This window comes from Fringilla coelebs (genome assembly GCF_963513975.1).
Source record: "Fringilla coelebs genome assembly, chromosome: 4".
In the NCBI taxonomy this organism is placed as follows: Eukaryota; Metazoa; Chordata; class Aves; order Passeriformes; family Fringillidae; genus Fringilla; species Fringilla coelebs.
Genome location: NC_140032.1, coordinates 32,002,664 through 32,028,810, shown reverse-complemented (window position 1 = coordinate 32,028,810; position 26,147 = coordinate 32,002,664). Strand labels below are relative to the sequence as shown.

The window sequence follows — 26,147 nt, the reverse complement described above, 5'->3', positions numbered from 1 at the left end:
TTTATTTTGGACAAGTGTCCCCTTGTGTGCCAAAGAGAGTGTTTTTTTTTAAAGTAATATAATATAATATAATATAATATAATATAATATAATATAATATAATATAATATAATATACAATCTTTCAAGACTCTCCTAAAAGTTTTACTGGTCTTTGGATCTTGCTCTGGTGTGCAGAGAGGGAAGATTAGGTAGAGTGTGTGTAACTACAAACACTCACTGAGAACACTAAAACAAACGTGCTTTGCCATATATAGAAGCAAAATCCTTTGTGAATTCATTGTGTAGATAACATTTTTTATTCAGCATATGCTGTGGAGGCAAAGATTTTAGTGGCACTGACCATAAACTGAAGACTTGCATTTTATTTCAAAACTTCATGCACTTACAAAAAGATAAGAATAATCTGTTTGTGAAGATTTCTTATCAACAGGTTCAAATTAGCTATCTGAATAGCTTGCTTGGATGGCAGGAGCAAAAAAGAGAAAGAGAAATGGGTAAATCTGCAGAGTATGCTTGCCTTCAGAGAGAAAATTTGCTGGATACATGCCAGCAAACTTGTTTTATTTCCCACCATTCATTTATAAATTTATGAACCTACTAGGAAAATAATGGTCTTATCCTTGTGAAAAAGACCCCTAAAATGGAGTTTAAATCAAGTACGTATCTTTTACAAGCAAGTCAGATCTATACCCAGCTGCAGAATTATTCTCCTTGATATGATTTATAGAAATTTGAACCAGAAGTCTTGATCAAACAGCTCTGAGCTTTGATACATCTGAAATCAGGTCCAATTTCTGAGACTGGATAAGCAGTCAGTAATTTAATTTCTGTTAAGAAGCCTTTTCTCTATGAAACTTGCAAGCAATTCTTGAAGCTAGGTGTGTTTTAAAAGGCAGTGAGATGCAGTAGGAGCATCTGCCTTAACAGGTCTTTAGGCACAGTCTGTTGAACTCTAGTTTGATTCTATAGACTGAGTTCCCATTACTGGTTGGTGTGCATTAGCAGTGCTCCCAGATCACAGCTTCTGGTTGAATTTCATCCTGAAGGAAACCACTTTGTGCACTCTAAAGTTGTGTGATGTGAACCAAAATGCAGTCAGTAGGGACAGCAGGGGGTTTACATTCAATAGTCCACTTCTGATCTGAACAGAAGTATGAGTCTAATTTTTTAGTGATGAAAGGTGGTTGAAAAAATGAAGGAAGCTATTTAGTTGATGAAAAAGACCAGTCTCTTTTAGCTACTATAGAGTACTTTCTAAGATTTCAGATTTTTTGGCTAAACTGCATTACTTAAAAGACCAAAAGCATTTGTCTTGGAAGAATTGATTCAAAAGTAACACATAAATTAACCTATGTATTTTCAGAAGTAATTTTGGGCTTCCTCATTTGGAATACTGCAGTTTCTTATAAGTTTTTAATATCTCCCAGAACAGCCCTGTTGTTTATGCAGCAGTAGCATAGCTAGGGAAATGTTTTCACACTTGTGCATCTGAAGAGTTGAGATGAAGAGGATGTGAGGTCATACTTCCTGCCTTTTTCTCCAGCTAAAAATAAATGCCATGCCTGCCTTTGGCTTGTAAGCCAAAATATACTTGAGTCTAGGCACAGCTGAGAGGCATAGTAGCATTAAGCTACCATCAGGATTGACTGGCTACACTGTTCTGAAGCCAGAAGATAAAGTGGATAGACCGTTAGGTGGCCACCCTGTGTGCCAGGAACCAATGACACCCTACTGAGAGAAAGAACTCGACCTTGAGGATGCAATAGAGAGAATTAATGTATCTTCCTCTCACATTTAAAACTATATTCAGTTCTCCCAGACTGAAGTGACTGTGGGGGTGAGATTTCCTATTTTTCTTCTCTATCAGGATCAGAGATTTCAGAATCTGCATTAGCTGAAATAATGGTTTACTTGATGTTATATTGTTGTACAGGTTTTCATCTAGGGCGGTACTTGCAATTAGATAGGCTTACCTTCTGATTCCATCAAAGCAACATCCAACTTCAAGCCTCCCAAAATAGCACTAAATGATGATGCAATACCGCTGAACTTACCCCAGAGTTTCAGCATCAGGACATGTTCTATGACTTCTTGTATCTGCATTTCCAAGAGTTTCCCCACATTTACAATTGGCGCATTTGGTGTGTTAAAGAGAGGAGTTTTGATTCTTTTGTTTGGAAAGCACATGATCTCATTCTGTTTTAGAAAGCCCTGGATGTGTACTCAAATGCCTAATATAAAAATTGTCTTTCATTCTTGCCAGGGGTCTGATCAATCCAAAGCACACTGCTCTCTCTGACTGAAATCCAAACCTCTGTTGTTGTCAGGTCACTTGACACACTTCCTCATTTTCCATACCAGATGAAAAGAAACACAGAATATGTATTGTATGTAGTAGATTTATTTTTACTTTTAGTTACTCCACAAAGACATAAAAATTAAACAGACATTTGAAATCATGAATGACATTTTAATTTTGTAAAAATAGACATTATGCACACTCTTATTTTCAAAAGGACTTTCAGATTTATGAGCTTTATCAATGGAAAAATAATTATACTACACATTTCCTCCACAATACCTGAGGAGCAGAATTATATTTTGTGCCCAAAAATAATTCAGGAACTAACCTTGAAAAGGGTGAAACTTTTTTTTTTTTTTTAATCTCTGCTTTTGATATGGATATGTAAGTAATAAATGCAGTGGCACACACATTTTTAAAACTTTTGAGTTCTGAAACAATACTTTAAGACATTTTGAAAAGTCTTTGAATGTGTGGAAATTGTATTTAAATCTTTGGGACCTGTGAATTTTTAAAACAAATTTAAAGCATGTATAATTTATTTTGGTTCCATATTCTACTTGTACTATAGGCTTCTTACATTATTGAATGGGAAAAGTACGTAAGATTGTTTGTCTCTGGGTTGTTAATTTTTTGCTAGTCTTCTGGACTTGATATAAAATTTTGTAGATTTTTCTACTTTATAGCAGGTTCGAAATACCCCAATAAAGAATTTATGACTTGGATTGATGTTTTCTAAAAGTGCTAAGCATGGTTTTACCATTACTTGTGTTTATGTGGCTGGCACCTACCAGAAAACAATGTAATTCTTGACAAGTTTCAGAAATTGATTACAAATCCATATTCCTTCAGCTTTTTGTATTTTTGATTCCTTAAGACTTCACCAGGCTTTTTATTAAAAGACCTTGCCTTTGCATATTTTAATTAACATTTATTTTTAAGTTATCCAAGCTTTATTTACCAGCAATAAAGATATTATGATGATATTTCCCCATTGTTTCTAGTATGGAAATTAAAATATGGGGATACAAAAATCCATTATAATTTTTTGCAGAAAAGTTTTAAAATTTGTTTTCATTCTCAATTCACAATGAATTCACAATTCCTATTAGAGTGTGAGGTTTTTTTTCCAAAAAACCAATTTGTGTGTGTGCATGCCTTAGAACAATTTTCTGTGAAGAGATGTGAAAGTTGATATAATTTCAAAATCATTAAGACAACGTGGAACTTTTGCTTAGCTTCATACTAACCAGTCTTTATTATACTAACCATTTATTGTGTGACGACATTTATTTTTTATCACAGTTGCTGCATCAGAAAATTAAGGCAATATAACCCCAAATTCAGAGCAAAGTAAGCAAAACATGTTTGGGGCATACATTAATGATAGCTGAATAATAGCAGACATGAACAACTGCTTGTTTTGTATGAAACATGTAAAATTGCTGCTTTTCTAATCTGTCAAGTTCCTACATTTGTAGTGGCCCAGCCTGTAAGACTTTGATGGCGTTGGTGTTTGCACAAATACTTAATTTATGTTTAAAGTAATGTCTTGCTCACAGCACTTATGTATTTTTTTTATATATATATGTGTGTGTGTGTACATAATGCTGTAGCATTCATGTAATACCTCAGCTGTTTCACTTTTTGTATTCTAGGAGAGCTTTCTTAGTTTATACTTCCTTGAGTTATATTTACAGTTTCAAAACCAATATTTTAGCAGAATTTTGCTGGTATAATATACTATTGCTGGCTAACAAGGACTTCTGCCTCTCTCAGAATCCCACAGGGAAAGGTTTAAAAGCTGCTACTTTGGATTTAGGCAGAAGTCCTGACACTCGGTACTGCAGTTCTAAGCTGGTAAAGGCATTTTGTGTGCATGCATACATTTGTGTGTTAACCTAGGACTAGCATTTTGGGTAAACCGTGACTGTTTCGTATCCCTCTGGTGGCCTCATGCGGGCGCGGGCGTGCGCTTCACAGTACAGCTGGCCCTCCACAAAGAAGTAGCCTTTTTGTTTCAGGTTGAGGTCGCAGTCAGAGCACACGAAGCATTCTGGATGCCGGTATTTATCACGTGCCTTCACCACTGCCCCTCTGTATGGAAACAAAGAAAAGAAAAAGCCCCAGTCAATTCATATGAATTTAAATGTGACCAGAAACTGCAGCAATCCGGACTATTATAAGGTGTCCCTGCCCACGGTAGGGGGGTTGCAACTAGATGATCTTTAATTCTCTCCCAACTCAAACCATTCTATGATTCTACAATACGAGGTATGTTCTAGGTATTTATTTTAAGGCTTTACAATCATTCATCTTGTGGTTTTAGAAACTACTATATAATTTAAGGTTGGATGCTGAGTTTGAGTAGGTGACATAAAATGCTGTAGAGCTGATCACATAGTTCATGAACACTGGAAATGAAGAGTTTGAAGAAACATGTTGGTTTGGTTACAAGACAGAAAGCACAGCCTAACCTATCAAAAGGGTGACAAAATGACTTTCAAAACTACATTGCTTTTTCTTCATGTGTGTGTTTTCTCAGTTCATCATTATATGTGTTCTTTGCTGAACACATGTTATGTCAATCAGGTAGAAATCTGTTAGTTTTAAAACAGATCTATAGAGCTTTCTGGATACTCCCACTGGTTTGGGAGAAGGATGCTTTGCATTAACAAGAAATTTTTGAGAATTCACAGCCTGACACAGCACCGCATGAGTACTGCAGGTTTCATTATGTAATTGGCAATAGTTGACTTGCGAAAGGTCCTGAGAAATCTCGATTAAAACCTCAGTGGTACTTTGTCAAAAGTGATATAATCTGTATTAAAATTGTTAAAGGTACAGGTTATAATTTGACATTTAGAACAATATATTTTTATATCTCTATTCTCTAGCAGCATTCTGTATGCACTTTACGCACTTCTGTAATTTGCAGTGGTGCTTGAGGATGACGTGTGCTTGAGCTGGGGATTTCTAAAACTAAAAAGAAACTACTTACAGAATCCCACTCCCACATTTGTCACACAGTGGCACTTTCTGGACACCAGGCATGGCAGTAGGTATCTTTGTTACAGGTGCTTTCACACTTCTTGTTCCCACAGGGCGCCCATCTGAGAAACAAAACAATCCAGTTATGTACAGGCTAATATAAAAATATCTGATGCAGTTAAGTAATTTTCTGCACTTTTCTGTACTTTCTGTACTGTACATACACTCCTGGATGTATTTACAGGCTTTCACTTACATGAACAAACTAGTCCCACTAGAAAAGTTTAGTAGGCCAGATTCCACCTCTTCGGAATCAGGAGAAATATTGTGTAATATTATGTAAGCTGTAGCCAAAAGCAAGTCCAAAAGAGATTGCTTATGCAGGGCTCTCTGCCTCATGGACATCACCTAATTCTCCGAGAGTAGGTCTTGGATATAGCAGAGAGGGAGGAGGATTGGACTTTAACACAGAAACATGACATAATCAAGACCTATTGTCAGAAAGCTTCTTATTTATATAACTGTACAACAATTTGGAAACATTAGTAACATGATATGAATACAAAATAATAGCAAAATACAAGAAAATGTTAAGAAAGATCCCACAATGATATATATGTAGACAATTGGATGTCTTTATTCCTTCTCTAGTAAATATTGATATATAAACATTAAAATTTTAAATATTACCTTTTAGGTTAATTTTGGTTGTATTTTGCTCTTCATTCTTACTGTAAATATAACAAACTTGCAGCCATAAATAATTTTCTTTTCAAAACTTCCTCATTTGAAGGAAATATGACTATAAATTATATTGTCTTCTTCAGTTTTTATTTAGAATGAAGAGGAAATAGGTTTTAAGGGGATTTCAGGAGTTGATTTAAATGCCTTCTTTCCTGGATGAGAAAGGGGGCGTTTTCTTTCTTAATGTCATGAGTATAAGCAGCCCAAAAATTCTCACAGATAAAACTTTATTGTTCAGTTAAAGTCAATTTTGAATACTAAAGATCTTAAAATCAGAGAGGAGATTCTGGAAAATGTGATCAGCACCTGCATTGTATTCACAGAGAAGATTGTTTGCTGTACAAGCAAGGAGGGGAAATGGCAGGAGACTGGTGTGGTAGCTATAAGGTTGGGAATGATTTGAGCTTTCAGAAATTCTTGTATCTCTAATCTTTCTTATTTTCTTCATTAATTCCCCCCTTCCACAAACATTTAAAAATAATATGAACAGGTAGAATAAGTTGTTATTAATCACCTTCCTCGGAGACTAAATTCTGGAGCACCTTAAAGGAGCCAGACTGGCGCGGCTGACTGGGCTCCTCCTGGTTGGCGTGCAGCATCTTGTACACATCAGACTGACACACTGAATTGGGAGATGGGTCACTGTGTTAAGGAAGGAAGAGCAGATAAAAACAGCTTATCAAACATAACTCTAAAGCAATGTCTCTACCAGACACAGAGTGTGATTCAGGAAGCAAACATAAAGACATGTTCCTACAACTATTGAGAAACTTTCTTCCAGGTTTCATTGCTTTATATAGTCTCTTTTTGATCTAAAAAGTAATGAAAAAAAAATAAATCAGCACAACTGTTACAAAAATAAATCTAGAAACTCATTTAAATACTTCCATAATTACTGTTTTGGCTCTACTGGCATTTGAGAAAAGACCATTTAATCTCAAAGTAGTTTAATTCCAGTAATCATCTGCTGTATTACCAGGTGCGCTCTGCTATGGTAGCCAAAAGTTCCCTTTTTGCAGTAGCTGCTCTCAAAATGTTAAAATCACAGCTCATGCCTTTACATAAGGTCAGCCAAAAGCTAACCAGTCAAATCTTTTGGGAGAACATGACTTCTAAGTTAACTCGATCACTAGGTAATATGGTGATTATTTGGCTAAGAGAATTGTTATTTATTAAATGTACAGAGATTACAAAAGGAGTGAAATAAGTATTGCAAAATAGGAAACACTGTAAGGTGAATACTGAAAAATGGATGTCCTATTTCTTAATTTAATAAAAATAAGACAAGGATTTCTTTTGCAATGGCAGTGTTATAAAGCAATTTATTGTCCAAACAGGAGTTGATGGTTGAATTTCAAATGACCTGTGAGACAAAGATTTTTCTGAGAATATTTTAAGAGGCATTTTAAACTCTGCTGAATATTTCAACTTGTTCATGATAAATGGCATCCTAAATAGTCGAGAAGAAGAGGTCTGTATGCACTGACAGGAGGTAGACTGAATATGTAGCATTTGTAAATTTCATACACTTATGGGGGTTAATCAGAAGCATCCAAATTTACTTTGATGAAGCCTGTTATCTTACAGCTGCATGCACAAATATCCAGTTTAAATTTCCTGTTGCAACTGGCTTACTACTGTCCACAAAGAATTAGACTGGGTTTTTCTTTAAATGGTTTGGTTTGTTTCTCCAGATAGCATCCAAGCTGCCAAAAGGCCCAGTAAGAGCAGCAGCAGTTGGACTGTGATCCCTGTTGCTTAAGTGATTTTTTTGATCTTCATCAATAAGTAGATTTTTATGAGCCATCTTTAAGCTGGTGAAAAAACTACCAGTTTCTCTTATCAGAAGCTTTAATGAATAGAAGTAGTGTAGTTTTTACAGTTCTTGGCAATGTTTAATTAAACCCCTGAATTCTCTACTAAAATATTTATAAATAGAAAGCAAGTGATAATGCAGTTACATACAGAAGGCAAAAAACCCAGACACAAATGTGTCATTTTACATTTCTTAATGCATTCATAGTGAAAGCCATCCCACAGCAAGAGACGTTTCAACATGCATAGAGAGAGTGGGCGATGTCACAGGCAGTGTGAAATCTGATTACTTTGGGCTTAATCCATTATTTCACAATAATGAAACAGCAAATTTTTCTTTTATTGTTCTCTAATTGTTCTGATTGAGCATAAATATTTGAGCAATAGAGTAACTTCACTCTGAAAAGACTTAATGAACTACAGTTTTCATTAAATAGGATGAACCTAAATACTTTTATATAAATATGAAGGTTTTTTTGTTAGCAGCAGCCAAATTTGGCAAGATACTGAAGAAGGCTCAAAGGTGCCAGTGATTATTGCTTATATAAAATATAAAATTATTGATATTTATAATTATTAATATTAATAATTATCTTTAGTTTACCTCATACATGTTATGAATTATTTACTTAAGTGCTGTTATAAAACAGGAAAATAGGTTACTATTATGCAAAGGTAAAAATAAAGCAAGCTAAATGGTGAATTCTTTCCTTAAAAAATGAATAGTGCTTTAAAACTTTTCATTGTATAATCAAAATTTTTATCCATATGCATAAGGCTCCTACCTGACTTTAGTTGTGCACTGAATAAATTCATAAGTCAGACATGGATTTGTAGGCCTACAGTAAATTCTGTCTCTTTTTATACGAGATCTAGTTGGACTGAATGAGTTGTCTAGAATGGGAGTTAAGTATCTAGAACACTATAACCATTTTTAATATTTCCTAATCTTTCTAACCCGAATTTCAACAGTAGATATAAATTTTATTTATTATTATTTTATGAATTATTAATAAGATGAAATTATTAGATCATTACTAAATAAATATAATAGTTTATTTAAAAGTTTTAAATTTTGGAGGGGATCAGAGTCTTGATTTGGAGTGGTCAGTCAGGTAATAATCCAGGTAGTATCATAGTTTTTTATTAATTAGCTGCAATTCTAAGAGTATTACCTTTGAAATATTTATTTGTACATTCGAAGGACTCCTTTAGGACTTTGGGTTAAAACCCAGAAATGACTAATATTTTAGTGAGAATATTGAATGGTTTTAAATTACTTGGTTTCTCTCTAATCTTTTCTCCCTTTTTCATAGAAACAGTGTGATACTATTTTTTGGTATATTGTAAATTTGTGTATTCATAAATGTTATAGATGCCACTCTAATTACCTTATGACAGGTGTTTCCCCCAGAGCTGTAGAAACTTGGCCTTGCAGTGTTTCCATGATATTGTCATCTGAGTACAACTGCATAGGTGTGTTAAACTGGGCGTGTACAATCTTGACACCGGGAAGCTCCATTTCCAGGGGGACATTAGGGGCCATCTTAGACACGGCTTTCAGCTCCGTGGGGCAGATGGAGCTGACCGTGCTAATTGAAGAGGGGGTGCTGCGCCCACTGCCACAGTCCAGCCCCGAAGGAGTGCTGCATCCGCTGTGTTCATGGCCAGAGGGCAGGAAAGGGTGCAGTGTGCATGGGGTTACAGAGAGTGAAGACAAAAGGACAGGGGTACGGTGATGTTAACAGCGCTGAAAAGCATAAATGGAACGAGGTCCAAAAAGCAAAAGTACAGAAAGTAGAGAAAAGCAAAAGTACATGTAGTCATTGATGACAGTTTTCCTAAAGAAAGTATCTATCAAGGCCAGCTATAATGCAGTCCTTAAAATTCTGGCATGCATTTTCTTTAAAGATAGTAAAAATCCTTTGATAGATGAAATAATTCAGTATATAACATTATTTTACATTTTTAATGCTAGGTTTTATTGAGAAATAATTAAGCCTCCCAAAAATTCTCTGTTCTAAGTGAGTAATTCTTATAATCTATAAAAAGGAGGCAAACTTTACATAAAGTTGTTCATGTCAGAGACAGAATAAACACCTGCATCACTGGAAGAATCCTAGACACATCATTCCAGTTCTGTACCTCACAATTATCTCACTACACTGCCAAAAAACCACTATGAAGTAGTGTAAAATAATGAATGTGACATTTCCTAGTTGTACTTAAATTCTAGAGTAAGATATTTATGAATCTTTTAAAACTAGTTTAACAATTTTTTTAAAAAAAGTTTTTGTTGATCATTGCAAAGAAGAAAAGTTACTAAAACATCCAGGCTTACTTTTGCTTTTCTAAATTACAGTGTTTCCAGTAGAATGTAAAGTGGTCCTTCACAAGAACAATGGGTTAATTCAGAGAATTAATCTTACAGCTTTTGAAGTAGACTTTACATGTAATTTATACATAAAAAAACACTTTAAAAAAGTATTAGTGTTGTTTGACATGACTGAAGTAACTGTACACCAGATCAACATACCTGGAAAAAGATTAGCAAAAGAATGTGAATATTAGACCTGAAGTATTTTTCAGTATTGCTATTTTGAACACTTCAATCTTGTCTGCATAGTACCTGAGAGGCTTTCTTAGTTAAGGGTATTTCTTTGCTGTTGCTGTGAAACAGCACACAACCAAATCTTTCTACAGTCACTGGTTACCATTTATGTGATATTCTAGCTGTGGGACAATAAATGCTTCATCTCTGTCCCCCAGCGTGATATCAGGGTTGTGGGTGGTTCTTTCCAAGCTGTGTAAACGTGGGACAATGCTCTGTTTCCCACTTTGATACTCTGCCCAGTAGCTAGTCTTGGGTGGAGTAGAAAACCCAACTCTCCTTTTGATTCAAAGCAGATTTTGTGTAGGACCACTTTCTCAAAGTTTTAAAGGATTTTTTCATCAAAGACACATCAAACAAAAGCATTCCTGAAATAGTAGGCAAGTCTTAATGCAAATATAGTTGTGCATCATCACCAAGTATGAGTCAGCCAAAAAATTCACACAGGGCAACATACATATTTGCAGTATTTTCTTTTAGAAGAAACAGTACCACCATTAGATCCTATAGTAGAATAAGTTCTGTCAGTGCTAATAGTGTTAGTAAATGGAATGTAGCAGGAAAAGACTAGAAAAAGCACAACTCTCACTCTTGCTACGCGAAGCCAAAATAATATTAAAACAGAATAAATTATATGTAAAAAATAAATAACTTATATATTAAAGACAATTTCCAGTTAGTTTCACCGAAGTCCCAAATTCTGTCCAATGTCCAATCCATTAGCTCAAACCCACAGTCCACAATAATTTCTTCTTTTAGTCAGAATCCTATTTAGCCTCTGCTGTCTGTTCTAAAGGGATATTTAGAGCTGAGGTGGTGGTTTATTTTTTGCTGTGTTTAGGAGTGGATTAAGTCCAACTGATGAAAATTAGTAGAAAAATTGTGACAACCAAAGTTTTGTAGATGTAACACCCTCTGTCAGAGATTCTGCAGTTTGCAAGTGCAGACCTTCCCAGTGCTAGAATTCCAGAGAGACCTTGCCCAACTGAAGCTCTTAAACTTGTTGCATTGCTGTTGGGGTAGTTTTTACAGTATATTTTCTTCATCTTATATTCTGGTAAAAGGCCATTTACTTCAACATTATCATGGAAAATACTACATCATTTTCATTTCTGAATTGTGGGATTAGGCTTTTGATAGCCATTTGATTCTTCATAAATCTAGGCACTTGTAAAATGGTACCTAGTGGTCCCAGAGCCAGCTTTGTGTGGTACCTAGTGGTCCCACATACGGCTAGAAAGGATAAAGGATCACATCACAATATATTTCATCCCTCAGGCCCTTTTGAGCTTCCTTGTGTTTTTAGCCACAGAGTTTGCATTGATTTTGTCCCCTTTGCAATAATGAAAACAATAGTGAGAAATTTCATCACCAGTTAAAATAAAGGTTTATTACACTAAAATAATGGATCTGAATATATGATTTTCTGCTTTGGAACTTGAAAAATCTGTGGCATCAGTTTTACTACTTTTAGCTCAGCTGTAGATTGTCCTCTGGAAAGAGGTCTGCTGAAATGCAAATTTGAAATCTCTGAATGGCCTAGCTTATAACTCTCTATCTTTAGCTATCTTTTATTTATGTGTAGATTTTTATTTATTTGTAATAACTAATATATATGTACTATGTAGCTATCTTTTATTTAGCATGTTAACAAATTACACTGTGTTTGGTCAGAGGAAGTTCACAGTGCCAAAGATCTGTAAGTGTACAATGTCTGGTGCTGTGCTGTAAACTGAATCATGGCTGCAGTTACTTCAGACTCTGATCAGTATAACTGAGATGGGAGTGTAGATCTACTTTCTTTTGGAAAGAGAAATTTGAATTTCAAGCGTGAGCTCTGAAAGTCAACCATTTAATTCTTCTGGTTTGTTTGTTTGTAATTTTAGCATTAGGCTGTCTAGTACTATAAGTAAATTTCAAATGCATCAGAATGCTTAATTAATGTCAATGGTGAGTATCTGTCCATTAAAAAAATAACACCATGCATCAAATCCAGCACAGCACTCAAAGTTTATAACCTGCTTCGGCCTGAGATTATGAAGGGTTTGGGCCGAATATTATGCTTGTGTTCAAAGTAGTTGATATCCTGTAAAGAAAAAAGAGATAAAATAGCTTTTTTTGGCCTACAAATGCTCTTTCAGTCGTAATTCTTTCTAGTTTAAACATAGGTAACAATGTTTACAAATTTTAACCATGAAGTAACCATGTTCAGTTTGTTCATTCCTGGTGCTCAAAATACACTGTAGTGTTCAGAAACATGCAGAGTAAAGTGTAGTTACAGGAGAGAAGGCTGGAGCGGAGAGTTGCAGCCCAAAGCAGAGGGCATATTTTAGCTACCTGCAGCATTGCTACTAGAAAGCTGAATGGATAGTTCTTGGTGTTGGAAAAAAAAGTTTCTTTGATCGCCCTTTTTTTGGATAATGAATAATCTCCTGAGTTTCAGAAAAAAACAGCAAGAGCTGGACTTTTAAATTGAAACCAGAACAGATAATGATATACCACAAATGTTGATGTATCATAAGTAAATACCAATACTCACTTTTGTGCTGAGTTAGGAATGAGACCCCTCAGTTGTCCATGAAGCGCGTCTTGAATATTGCCAGATGAATAGAGCCCAATTGGAGAATTATAGGAGGAGCTCACTACCTGTCTTTTGTCATCAATATTTGCTGCTGCAACAAAAGGCTGGGCCCTTCTGTTGTGAGCTGTACCAATAGGCTTGAATTCCTGTACATGATAGGCAGACAAAACACACAGAGCTACAATGCACACCAAAGCTAGCAATGAGTAAATCTGACAACACCAGTATTGTTAATAACTGCATTTTTACTTTTGCAACTCTGTTATTTTTTAACTGGTGCAAGTATATAATATTTTTCCATGAATTTTGTATATATTACTTGAGCCATACTCATTAATTTGTCACTACCAGGAAAGCAGAAGGCTTAGAAGAAATGAGAGGGATGAATGTTATAGTGACCTTTCGTATTGGTCACCAGAGTTGACATGGTTTACATTATTCTTTTAAAACATTTAATGTATGCTTATCTTAATTTCTTTGCTTTAGTGCTAATCTCTACCTTCTTCATTGTCATCACATAGTGATAGAGGGACTTCCAAAAGTATGATTTTAAGGTTTCTTACCCAGAAAACACATAATTTTTAATGCTTATTTTAATTGAAATAAAATCTTGAACATACAGCAGATTGAGGACATTCTTCCAAATGTATTTAATTTTTAAAGCATATCTATGTATCAAAAATTGCACTGCTCTATAATTTAATGTGAAATCATCATAAATAAGTAAAACCCAGAAATGGGTAAATTTGAAATCATTCTGCCTATGTGCCCATATTCTGCCATATTTTTTTTGTCATTTACTAAGATAATTTCTTCAATTTGTGGAATTTGAAAGGATAAGGGCTGGAAATAAAATCTCTTATGGTTTATCAGATAACTTAATATGTCCTTCTGTAGTGGTTGGCCAGGTATGATAAAGACATTTGACTGCATGAAAATTCACTTTTTTGTATTCTGTGTATTTATTACAGTGTCCTTTGAGGCCCTTCCAGCTCAGGTCCACTCCTAAGCCTCAGAAATATGGACTTCGAAAAAAAATAATGTTATCATCTGCTGAGGGTTTTTTCCCTTTTTCTGTAGTGAGTGAAGAACATGAACTGCTGCAGTCCATCACCTTGTCCTGATGGCATGTGGCACTCTCAGGAAACAGTGCTGTGCAAACATTTGAACTTCCATGGAATTATTCCATGGAATAAAAAGCTTTTGTTTCTAACAAAGAGGTTTCTACAACCTGAATTGGTCTTTTCCTTAGAAAATTGAACTTGCAATATTAAGATAGCACATGTCATTAATACTTCAATTTTCATAGAAATTTTTTCCAGTTCTCCAGTTTGGGTTTGGTATTGAGTACAATTGTTATACAACAGTTTAGGATCAGACTAAAGAAAAGTCATGGATGTATAGAATATGCAACCAGAAAATGCAAACAGTAAAAAGCAGTTTTATGAAATGAAAATGTTTAGCAGCATTGCGCTTTAAGAGGCTACTGAAAGCAGTAATCAGATACATGAGCACAAAGCTTTTACTTGCAATTCTTTCTGTCTGTCTGATAGAACAGAATTGCAGTTAACAAAATGTATTAGTAAATGGAAATAATCTAATGGTTTAGGATCATGGCTACTTAATGAAATATATTAATGTCAAAGTATTTAAAATTGATTCAAATCCATGTATGATACAAAACAAACAAAACCAACTGTGAACATTGTAATTTCATCCCCATATTTCATTTTTTATAGAGAGATGAATAGATGCGGCATCATAATAGCATGTTTACAATGTAACAGTTGTGAAACAACTTGCAGTTAGTGAGACTTAAATTCTGCTTTCCTTATTATCTATTATTATCATCTAGTAATATAAAATGTCAGTGACAGAACATACAGCAGCAAAAATAGTCCAGCTCTTGTGTTTATTTGATATCATTGAATTTGTGAAAAGTCCTCTTTTAGTTCAAAAGCTAAATGAGAACTGGAAGTTGTTGAAATTTCAAAATAGCAATATTGGAGAATTACAGTACTTAATTTATTAATTATTTTTCCCAACTGACTGATTTTTTTTGCAGGGCTAGCTACATTTTTTGGTACAGGTGTCAGGAATAGAAATAATGTAGTACCAAAAGCCTGTAGAAATGTATCTGCCACAGCTTATATGATGGCCTTATATGATCTGCCACACCTTATATTCCTTGGGGTAATTGCTGTGACAGAGCACAAATGTGTACATTTTGGAAGTATGATGTGACTAAGATCTTTATCATTGAATGCTCTTATAAAGAAAGGTAGGTCCTCAAAACTAGCCCAGCACAACTGTATTGTTTCAAAAGTTGATTATAAATGGTAATAGACAAATAACTTCGTAAAACAATGGGTTGTGTTTTTCTTGGATTTTATACTTATCTACATGCATAATATATCTCCCAGGAATGCATAATCTCCTTCATGGCCAAAAGTCTACTCTGACTGAACGTTCAAAGTTCAAAGACAAAGACAGAAGTAAGAAAAAAAGTTCAAATAAAAACAATTCAAGAAATTATGGCAATGAATACAAAATTATTTTCAATGAGGTTAAAGGGATTGTAACAGAAAACATTTACAAGTCATCATTCTTTTACATTGACAATACCGCAGAAAGCATTTTAAAAATAATTTTATGATAAAATTTGCTATGTAATATTTTTGTTTTCTCTTTCTACTTATATTTGTTGAGAACTTCATGTTCTAAATTGCTTTTATTCAGAATACAATATGATTGTATTAGTTATTCTTCAAGTCATCTGCTATTTCCTACTATTTATCCATCACACTATAGGTTGCTCCAGACCATCAAGATCAGGGTGGCTGTTTTTTTATGTGGGAATGTGTAGCTTTCAAGAGTGACTCTCAGTCAGCCACTTAGAGCTGTGAATTAGAATTGTTGCCTCAATTTCTTCTTCCCAGATTTAAAAATAGTGAGAGCTTTCACTGTGCTCCAACAATTTCCTGCTGTATCAGTCTCCAGAAGTTTGCTACCGTGTGAAGGTTCCTTGTTCCATAGCTCTATGTAGGCACAGTATTTAATTGTTTTTTATGTTTCACATACATGAATCTGTAGAATAATTTTCGTTCATTGAAGCCAAAGTAAGCATTCTTTGGCCAAATATTTGGCCACATTGCTGAACAATTTAAAATAGGGTTTCCATTCATTTGTAAGTATCATTTTTTAGCTTACAAACTTGAATTAGATACTTATTAAGAAGATTGTTTAAGTCATAATTTGTTATTGTTGTTTAGTTGGCTCATAGTGTATTTTAAATAACTGACTTCTCTTAATGTTCTTAGTGAATTTTAAAATGCCTATTTGATGACGATGAAAAAAACTGATACATGTATAAGATCCATGGGCTTTTGAGTAATTTTGGTTATTATACAAATAGAAGTCAGTAGTTTTCCATTTCTGCACACCAGTTAATGTATGCAATACATTTTTTGGATAAAAGAGTTTTATATTTGAAGTAATACATTACTGCTTTTGCATTTTTCTTCATTCATCTTGGCTTCAGTGCCTGTATTTATTGTTAGAATTCAGCAAACTCTTGTAAGACTTGGACAGCACAGGTTGTAGTTGTGCAAAAATTTGTCATCTGAGATTCAAGAAACTTTTACTGCTTTCTGTATTGGTATACATGCTTCTGCATCACATTTGGTGACTAAATATGCTGTAAAATTTAATATTAAATTCCAGCAATTGTAGAAAAATAGGCTATATGTATTTTTTATTACACAGGGAGTGGTGGATACTCAGATGCAAGAATTTAATCTCAAATGTAAAACATTCCAGGAATGGTTTAGTATATTTGCTTGCAGGCATTGCTACTTTTTGAATGCCTACTATTTATGAAATTTAGTCAGCACTCCTGAACTTCCTAGGAATGAAAAAGAGATATACTAAATGAAAATGCTGCTTGTTTAATCTAGGAGAAACAGTTTTGGTGATTGCCCAGGCTTTCAATAGTCTGCCAAATAGCACTTAGTGAAATCTTGTGATCTATTTTTAAGGAACTGTCCTTTTTAGGAATGCAGCTTTCATGCAGAGGGATTGCTCTTGTGTCATGCATGCCTGCATAGTTTTCTCTATAGCTTTTTTAGTGAATTTGTTCCATTGCTAGTCATCCAATGGATATCCTAGCTCTTCCGCAAGAGTATGCATTTAAAATAGTTTTGTTTCTTCACTATAGTATTTCTGCTGCTGAAGAGGCTATATTATTTCTGATGGAGTTTGCTGTGTCACTTATTGCAAGTTTTAGATCAGAAAGAAGAGAGAGAAAACACTGAAATGCTGTATTCATGTTTGGGAGCATCTCTGTGAAAACAGAATTGGTGGAAGTATTTATTGCACAGGGTTTATTGAAATGGAAACTAGACTTACATTTCTTTTTCCTAGGATATCACAGAATAAATACTTTGATGTGTTTGCTTTGAACCTAGCCTTCCAGGATCAGCAGAATATTCTTCCATCCCTGCTCTTGAGATAACAGCAAATGTTTATGTAGGTTAAAGAGGAATTACAAAGAAAAAAGAACTGAAGGTAGAGTTGTAAGCAGTAGCTAGCTAATTCACTATTAGCAATATGAAGGCTTTGACTCATAGTAGCTTTTTCTTTTTTTGAGTTTGAAAAGAGAGATGGCTGTCAATTGATTGGATTTGCTTTAGTCATATACAATGATCAAGACTTTCCTAGTCAGAAGTGGTGAGTGATTTGCTTATTGACCTGTACATGGGTCTTGTGTGAATATGTAAAGTTCAGTTCTTTGGCATAGTATAAAAATGTGTGGAGGTAAAGAGATCCAGCATTTAAAGATCTCTCTGTTTAACTGACTACATCAAAATGAATTTTGTGATCTGATGAGTTCATCGCTTAAGTACTTGGTATTTATTCCTGAATGAAGAACTTCCTCATATGACGGAGAATCTCTTAAAAGAGTTAAAGCAAGTTGAACTGTATCAGAATAAGAGGACATCATTTTTTTTCCATAATAAAACTATGATGATATGTGGAATCTTGAAGGAAAATGAGAATTTGTTGTAGCTTTTTAATGTTTTGTTTTGGTTACAGCTGAAAAATCAAAAACATTGAGTTAGATAAAATGGTGTTCCTGGATGTCATAATCATGCTGGTTCATATGAGCTTAAACTGGCCAATTATGGATGAAGTTCTAGTTTTAGAAGTTCTAGAATTTTAATGACCACAAAAGAGATTTTTTTTTGAGTTTAAAAAGGCAAATGAAAATGGTTGGGTGACTTTTCAGAGTTCATACCTGAGGTTCAGCTTCCAAATTTATCTTGAAGGGATGTGCTCTGCCATCTTCCGAAACTTGTGGGGACCATAATTTAGTCCCTGCCCTAGAAAGAAAGAAAGAGAGGCATAATTTAAATATTTTGAATTCCTATGGAGTTGTATATGTCCCCATAAACTATAATGCAGCTTGTAAATCTGCAGGCTTTTTCTATGCTTTTTTAATGTTTTGACATAAAAATATGTCAATGATATGTAACTGATACATATTAAATGTATTTACTTAAAAAAATTTATATATGCTATTAACAATGGGAAATAAGTTGCTAATAGTCACCAAATGCAAAAGGAAAGGAAGATTAGTGCCTTTCTGACCTGAGCTAAACAAACTTTTTAGTTTGTTTTTTTTTAATGGTTGCTAGAATTAATATTGGGTCTTCAGAATATTTTATATGAGTAATTGAATATATTAGTAATAAGCCTAAGCATCAATTTATTTTTTTAAAGACCATAATTTCCATGTCAAGCCTGCTTTTCAATGTTGAAGTGCAGTCTAAGTATGCAAAATATTTGCAAGGGGAAATGGAAGTTGCACAGATGATTCTTTCAGTTAGGTAGGCAGAAGTAACGAACATGAAAATATCAGTTACAGATCTGTTTTTATTGACAAAGTGAAATCTGGCAGCTAATTTTAAAATGGCATAGTAGTAATGTTAAATATTAATCTGGTGCTGCTTGTTGTATATACATTTATCACATCTTGAAACTGACTTCCCAAGATAGTTGTTAAATGACATATCAATCTGTTGCAGAACATTAAATTAACAAAAGGAATTTTTAACTATGGTGTGTGCTCTAGTAACAACACTCCTTTAAAAAAAAGAAACACTTTTGTATTTAAAAAGAAATATTGTAGTCAGCTACCATAAAGAGCTGTGCTTCCTTGAGAGCCTCAGGTTTATCAGCCTTGCTTAGTTTTGCAGACAGCTGAAAGAGTGTGCCAAGTGATTCTGATTACAGGCTGAGCAAACTCAGCTGGAGATGTGAAGCTGCAGGTTGTTTCTCTTCCTGGCTCTAGTAGAGAGAAGTGAGCACAGAAGTTTCTGGATTACCGCAGATCAGGTAAGACAGTGTTTCTCAGTTTTGTTTTGAACATTGCTTTGAGAATCATTTTTAGGCTTAATATGTTGTGACCAAAGAGATTGATTTGCTTTAAACTCACTCCTTTGTCACTCCTTATGAAGGTGTGATGTGATATTGTTTTCCTTAACTGGGATGATGCAGTGGCAGCTTCATGTGTGGTTGGAAGAAGGAGGCAGTGATAAGAACCTGTGGCTGAGGGAGTGTTAGAGCAGAGAGGTCACTAAACAGCTGACACTAGATGAGGATTTTATTATTTCCCCAAAACATGAAGAACTGCTTGCTTACTGACAGTAAACAGAGGACTTGTGCAGTCAGCAGAATTACAGTGTGAATTATCTGAGGGAAGCTGTTCTTTTTGTGCCTACAAAGATGAGTTCTGGGGAATCTTGCTCGATCTGGAGTTTAAGAGGTAGGTCTGGTTGCTTGTAATTTTAAGGATTTTGGAAACTTCCTCAAACTATTTTAAATAGTTACACCATCAATTGTACTTTTGATTGAGTAGTATCTTCTTTCAGAAATAGGCAGACGTGTACACGTACCTCTCTATTTTCAAAGAAAGCTGATGTGTAGCTGCTTTGATTCTCTCCTGGGCATCATTGTGTGTCATGTTCTCTGTGCCTAGACCATCAATAGCTATAATAACATCACCAGGGCACAGGTTGGCGGCTGAAGCCTTGCTTCCAGGTGTAATCTGAAAAGACCAAAATGTAACTGCTTAATCACGATGCATGCCCAAAAATTGATAGAGAAAATAAACTTCATCATATTCCCCTATTTCCTGTTAGATAGGGGAGGTATTTTGCCAAAGGCTCTGTAGTTCTATTGTCAGGAAACCATATGAATGTTTTATTCATCATAACTCCAAATTAGAAAAAAATTGTCTTCACCTTTCTGCATTAGTATCTACTCTCATTTCTGTAATTACTGTAACTCATCTTTAAATTTATTTCTCCACTGCCATTGAAAATATAATTGCTTGAAAAAAAAGTTATGTTTTCACCTGAACAATACTAAGCAGTAGAAAAGAACTGGTAAGAAATTGTGTTGCTGAATTCCTTAAAGTGCTTAGTTTTAAATCCCATGGCATTTAAGTTACAGTGGCCCTGATCCTTCATGGTGGTCTGTGTGGTGCAATTCATACTTTATGTACATCTGTGACATTCACAGAAATAGCCCTAAAGTTATCTTTCTGTGCTTGATCTTTTCTTTTTTGTCTAGTAGACAAACTTCTGTATGGTTGTGAAACTAATTGAAATGCAACATAATTTTGCTTTAAAATAACTATTGTAGAGAGGCCGTGACCTTAGATGTTACTGTAGCTTGTTCTAAAATTACAGGCCTCTATTTGCAAGAGGTCACTGCTCCTGCCACCACAACACTTACACATACCACATACACAAGAGGTCTTAGGTCACTGAGTGGGATTTCCGTCCCTTACATGTGTATTGCCATTTTGAGCAACTCTTGATTACCTAGACAGCAACATGAAATTGATGCCTGTAGCACATAAACTTCTGAAATTCAGCTCTCAAACAGCAGAAGGGACAAGCTGGGTCATGCAAAGTAACGTTAGCTGCCTATTTGTAAGTAAATGAATTCCAGTGTGAAGGCAAAAAAATGGCAATATAGTGCTATTTCCAAATGCAGTTCTTTTATCTGTGGCATATATTTAATGAAAAATTCTCTCCAATAGCTTTTTCTCATTATGGGTTGTGCTATAGTGAAAGCACATGTTGTCTTGACTGCAAAACATGCTGTGGAGACATTATTCAGCTCTGGTGTTTGACAGTTTTCCAGCAAAGGAAGAGAGTAAGCTGCCCAGTGTACTTCCAGCATGTTCTGAACCCCAGCTTTGGTGACGCTGGCAGACTTGTCTCTGAAGGGGACAAGTTACACTACTGTCAGCATAAAAGCCAAATAGAAATTCTTTTTACTATGAGTTTTACTGTATTAGTATTGAAATAATGGCAAAAATCAGTGAACGGGGGTAGTTCTCTCCTCTTTCCAACTCCATTAGGTGAGTCTGAATGATCAAAGGGATTGTTTTGTGAGCTCTTTTTCTGCATTCTCTCGTGTAAATGTATTTTTGATATCACTGTAACAAACTGCAATACATGTGTTATTATCAAGTCAGGCAAACTTTCCAAAGGGGGCCTATGGCCAGCTTCAGACTTTTACAACCTCACCCTTCTAAAAGAATGGACTAGTGTATTGTGTGCTTAACAAAGTGTTCAGGTGCCTGAATAATCTGTTTGAATATGATTCTAGGAAGCTGTTTATAAATTCCAAGTCTGAAATCTCTAAAATTGTCTACTTCTCAAACTTCAGCAGCTACAAGTGTAAATGATCAGCACTGGGACCACTTATACCACTATAATAAGACAGGGGTTAGAGGTATGATCATTCTTCTTCTTTCAACGTGGAATTGCTCCTGATTTGGCTTAGCATGTTGTGAATATCTCTGCAATGACTAACTGCAGCAGAATTCCTTGTGTTCCAATGTGACTGTTGATGCTTTAATACCTAACTGGGCAAACCAACCATTCTTGGTTCCCTCTCAAGAGTAACTTAGCTTTTATAACCCTTATGGAGGTTACTCTGCAGCTTATGTGTTTTACACGTCACAACAAATCATCTGCTGTACCTGTGACATACTGCAGCAAAGCCCTGAGATAGTGATCCTGCCTTATAAAGTAGTGTGTCTGCCTAGCACAGTACATTCCCCTGCAGCTGTGCTGCTAGCAGAGCATGCCCTGCTCCGTGTTGCTCCTAAATCTCTTGGGTTCTATAAGTTGTCAGCAGCTGCAGTGATACCACATAGATGTTTGAATGGGGTTACCATCATTTGGTGGGAGCAAGGAGGGAAAGGCACAGGAGTCTGTATTTCCTATTCCTTGGCTGAATTGTTCCTTCCCAAGCTCCTGAGATGTCCCTTCGGCCTTAACACCTTGATGGGGGTGCTGAGCTCTATATGCCCAGGCCTGCTAGGCTGCAGAGCAGGCACCTGCCCTGAAGACTACATTTTATACATTTTATTAAAAATAATTTTTTTGTATTTTAAAAAAGTTCCCATTTGACAGGAAGGGACCACGTTGTGCAGTGCAAGATATCATGGGTATGATATTGATATTGTGGGCGCCTCAATAATTTAACTGGTGCTGTTTCTTAAGGACTTATTAGTGACACATTATCTGTGTATTTTGAACACAGAATTGTGTTGTGACAGTAATGTTTGTTGGTTGCTCACCCTGGCTTCATGAGGTAGATACTAGTGCTGCTTTGGAAAAATTTTTGCCTTGCTCTCAGGCCATGTCTGCATGGTATCCCTGTTACTCCTGTATCCTGAGTATCTTGGATTTGGATAAATACAAAAGTATGTGTTGGTCATTCAGATGTCACAGACTATTTAACCACATGAGGGTCAAATATCTCCAAGGAAACTGAAGGAAATCTCTCTGCATCTGATAATAGACTTGTAAAACTTATCACCTTACACCATCATAAATATTTCAGGCTCTGTGTTTTTTAAAGAGAGATCTGAATGTCTGTAGACAGAGTGGCTAAACATGAAATTGAGTTAATATGAATACTTGCATTGTGATTGGTTAAGGTCTATAAAAATAAAATAGAACTTAAATCTAGAGTTGATAATATTTTACCATTCTCTCCAAACTGCACAAGTTTCAATTGTTCCTGTAATCAGTTTCATTAATGCAATTTCTTTGCATCTGTGCAAAGTTCCAAGTATTTTAATGTTTTCAGTCTTTGTAGTTAGTTTATTGTTTCTGACTGTAAGAGAATTTGAATGCGTTGATTTTTACTCCCCTCCTGTTCTTCCTCTCTCCCAGTGATCAAGGTCTGTAGTTTTTGCATTTGCTTGAAACAGTCAAAACAGCAGAACAATTTTCACATGAGCTTTTGAAGTGACATCTGTTCTTTAGACAGGTGGATAATGATCTCTTATGTCATCTGTCTCTCTTAACAAGTCCTGATAAAAGCTGTCTCATGTTGAACAAGGACATAGCCAACCAATGTTAACACCTGTCCAATTATTTTATTCAGAAAATATATAAAAATAATTTTTATTTATTGTTTAGTTTTTCTTGTCAGGACAGTTAAACCTAGAGTGAATGGGCTGCTTATGATAACTTTTACGAAAGGAACACCTAGACCCCAAGAGGCAAGACTGGTGAACCTTTTGAAATGCTTTCTATTTCTTAAGGGGTATTGCATGAACACTTAATGAGGGACTCTTCTAAATGTATGCACTGGCAACAAAAATACAAACTTTAAACAAATTCACTGTTAATATTCTTAAACCTGAGCTAAGCAAATGTAACCTTTTTTCCTATATCTATGTGTGTGTATATATATATATATATATATATATATATTTCATTGTACTACTTGAAACGTGATTTTGAGCATTTCTGCAATGGCTTATGTCTTGTAGGCATTTGGTAGGTATGAGTCAACTGCAAAGTAATTTATTCTTTAGAAAGTTTTATTTATAGTAACATCCTTTGTTATTGCAGTTTTAAACTTCATTGCACTTAATCTAAACACAAAGAAAATACAAACCAGACACCGCTAAAATATTTTTCATTAGAGATAATGGAAACTATTTTTCTTTTAGAGGCCCATAAAAGGCAATGAAGGCCCCAAAACATCCAGAGATTTTTTTTTTTTTAATTCAATGTTTCTGTCTCTTCTTTCTCCAAAGACTTTGCTATATTCTATGGGTAGTTGTTATGTAACTTCATTCAGTCAAATAATAGCATTTTAATTTACTTCTATTTAAAATACATGATTTTTTAATGCTTTATAAATCTGGAATGAATCACTAAGTTAATTTTTACTAGTTAATATGTGAAAAGATGGTCCTTAAACTTTCTATTGATTCTTGTTTGGAAGCATATTTTCTGCAAGACATCACTAGTGGTATCCATCCTTCAAGGCTTTTGACATATACTCAATACCAGGCAAAGTGTATATAGTGAGTCATAGTGTAGGGCTTTAAAAAAAAAAAAAGAAAAAAACAAAACAAAAAAAACCCCATAGCAATTTGGAGGCTCATGGAACATGTATTTGGTGTGTCTAAAAGCAGCAGAAATACAAGGAGAATGAATTCTAGCCTGCTGTGCATTGGACACAATTTTTAAAATACAGAAATTCTCAAAATGCGTACCCTGTCTTTTGAGCAGATCCACATCTGTAGATGCAGGGCAGCTGACAGTGAGTTGTATGCTACATTGATCGAGTCACAGTTTTTTTATATTGCAGCTAGTATCTCAAAATCCATGAAGAAGAATCAAGGCTCAAATTCTTGCCATTTATTGGGGCAGGGAGGACAAGGTAAAGTTTTAGTTTCTAAATATGGCAAAACCCACCTAAAAAACCACCCTCTTTCATATGCAGGACTGGATAACTTTCTAATAACTAACTCTTTTAGCATTCATGAAAGTGAAAACTTTTAAATATGTAAAAACAGTTATTGTTGCCTTTACTGGCAATAAACAGAACTTCTTTTAATTAAATAAGAGTCAGATTAATCTGCAAAGCACAAGCTCTCAGGCATGAGGAGTTGCTGCCAAGCAGTTTTCTCCCCCAGTGATCAGAGAGGCTAGTTGTGGAAAGCATAAAAGTGAGGTCTTGCTTTTAGAAGGTTTAAATGTAATTTTGAAAGCCGAGGAAATCATGCCAGAGTTTTTCTGCTGCCAAGGCACTTGAATTTAATTTTGAGACCTAAGTAGAAGTGCAGTTAAAGTCTCTTAGACCAATCACAGAAACATGTCACACAAAACTTGTAAAAACTCCTAGTATTCAGCTGGCTTTCCTCAGAACTAGCACTAGTACTTTTTTATCTACTCACAGCTTTTTCTGTGTTGCTGAACTCCAGAAAAATAAAAGACAAAAATCTACAGCAACTATTAAATGGAATAAATAGAAAGGAAATGGCAAGAGTACATACCCTGGTTATGATTAAGGGTTGGTTAAAATCTATTCCTCCTGAGAGCCTGAATCCCCAGGGTGACGGTCCTTGGAGAACAACATTTTGTGGCATTGTGGACAGATTTTCCTTGTTACTGTTCTTTATTCCTTGGGTCCGTGTGAGGAGTTGAGCTGTAGGAGGAAGGCTGCTGTCAGCAGAGCACCTGCCAGACAGGGCAGCCGACCTTTTATACCTCCTAAGAAGTTTTACTCATTCCAAAGCTGTGGGCACTGCACTTTATCCCTACTCTTTGGGTGACGTCAGCCAGTCCCTCAGCTTCTCCACCCACAGAGGGGAGAGGGGAGTATCACACTCGGACAAATAAAGCTTGAATGCTGGAAAGTTTACAACAAATGCATCAGCGTTATCTGCTGCTTCAGCGTCCCCCTCAGCCCAACAATCAGTAAGCTTCAGGATGCAGCGTCCTGGTTTCTTAAAGCAACCTTGTTGCTCACTTGATATCACGCTGTTTATGTTGCTGGTGTTTGATTTAGCTTTGCAATGCAGTACTTTGACTTTGTACATGACTCTGGTTCATGTAAACAGAAATACTAATAAGGAGATTTCCCTCTCAAGGTCTTGTTTCACATCTTGTCTTATTTGTAATGTAATAGTGTATTGCATTAAAAAGTCCTTCCAGCCCTTCAGCTGCATTTTTTAGATAGTCACTTGAGACCATGGCATGCACCAGT

The 26,147-nt window shown here is 35.3% G+C and overlaps 1 protein-coding gene across 4 annotated transcripts; it reads right to left on the bottom strand.

Annotated features, from left to right (window-relative positions):
- Positions 1-2,389: 2,389 nt before the first annotated feature.
- Positions 2,390-25,688, bottom strand: PDLIM3 (PDZ and LIM domain 3). Of its 4 annotated transcripts, none has more exons than XM_084205287.1 (8): positions 25,435-25,688; positions 20,003-20,154; positions 18,343-18,427; positions 13,005-13,192; positions 9,246-9,509; positions 6,554-6,681; positions 5,306-5,417; positions 2,390-4,401 (listed from the first exon to the last, which is right to left on the bottom strand). In XM_084205287.1, exons 1-8 carry the CDS (start codon positions 25,525-25,527, stop codon positions 4,212-4,214), a joined length of 1,212 nt encoding a protein of 403 aa, XP_084061413.1. In that variant the 5' UTR covers positions 25,528-25,688; the 3' UTR covers positions 2,390-4,211. The 4 variants fall into 4 exon arrangements, with proteins under 4 accessions (XP_084061413.1, XP_084061410.1, XP_084061411.1 ...); XM_084205284.1 differs by lacking the exon at positions 13,005-13,192 and adding an exon at positions 12,484-12,551 and having other exon boundaries at positions 25,435-25,687; XM_084205285.1 differs by lacking the exon at positions 9,246-9,509 and having other exon boundaries at positions 25,435-25,686.
- Between the last annotated feature and the right edge of the window lie 459 nt (positions 25,689-26,147).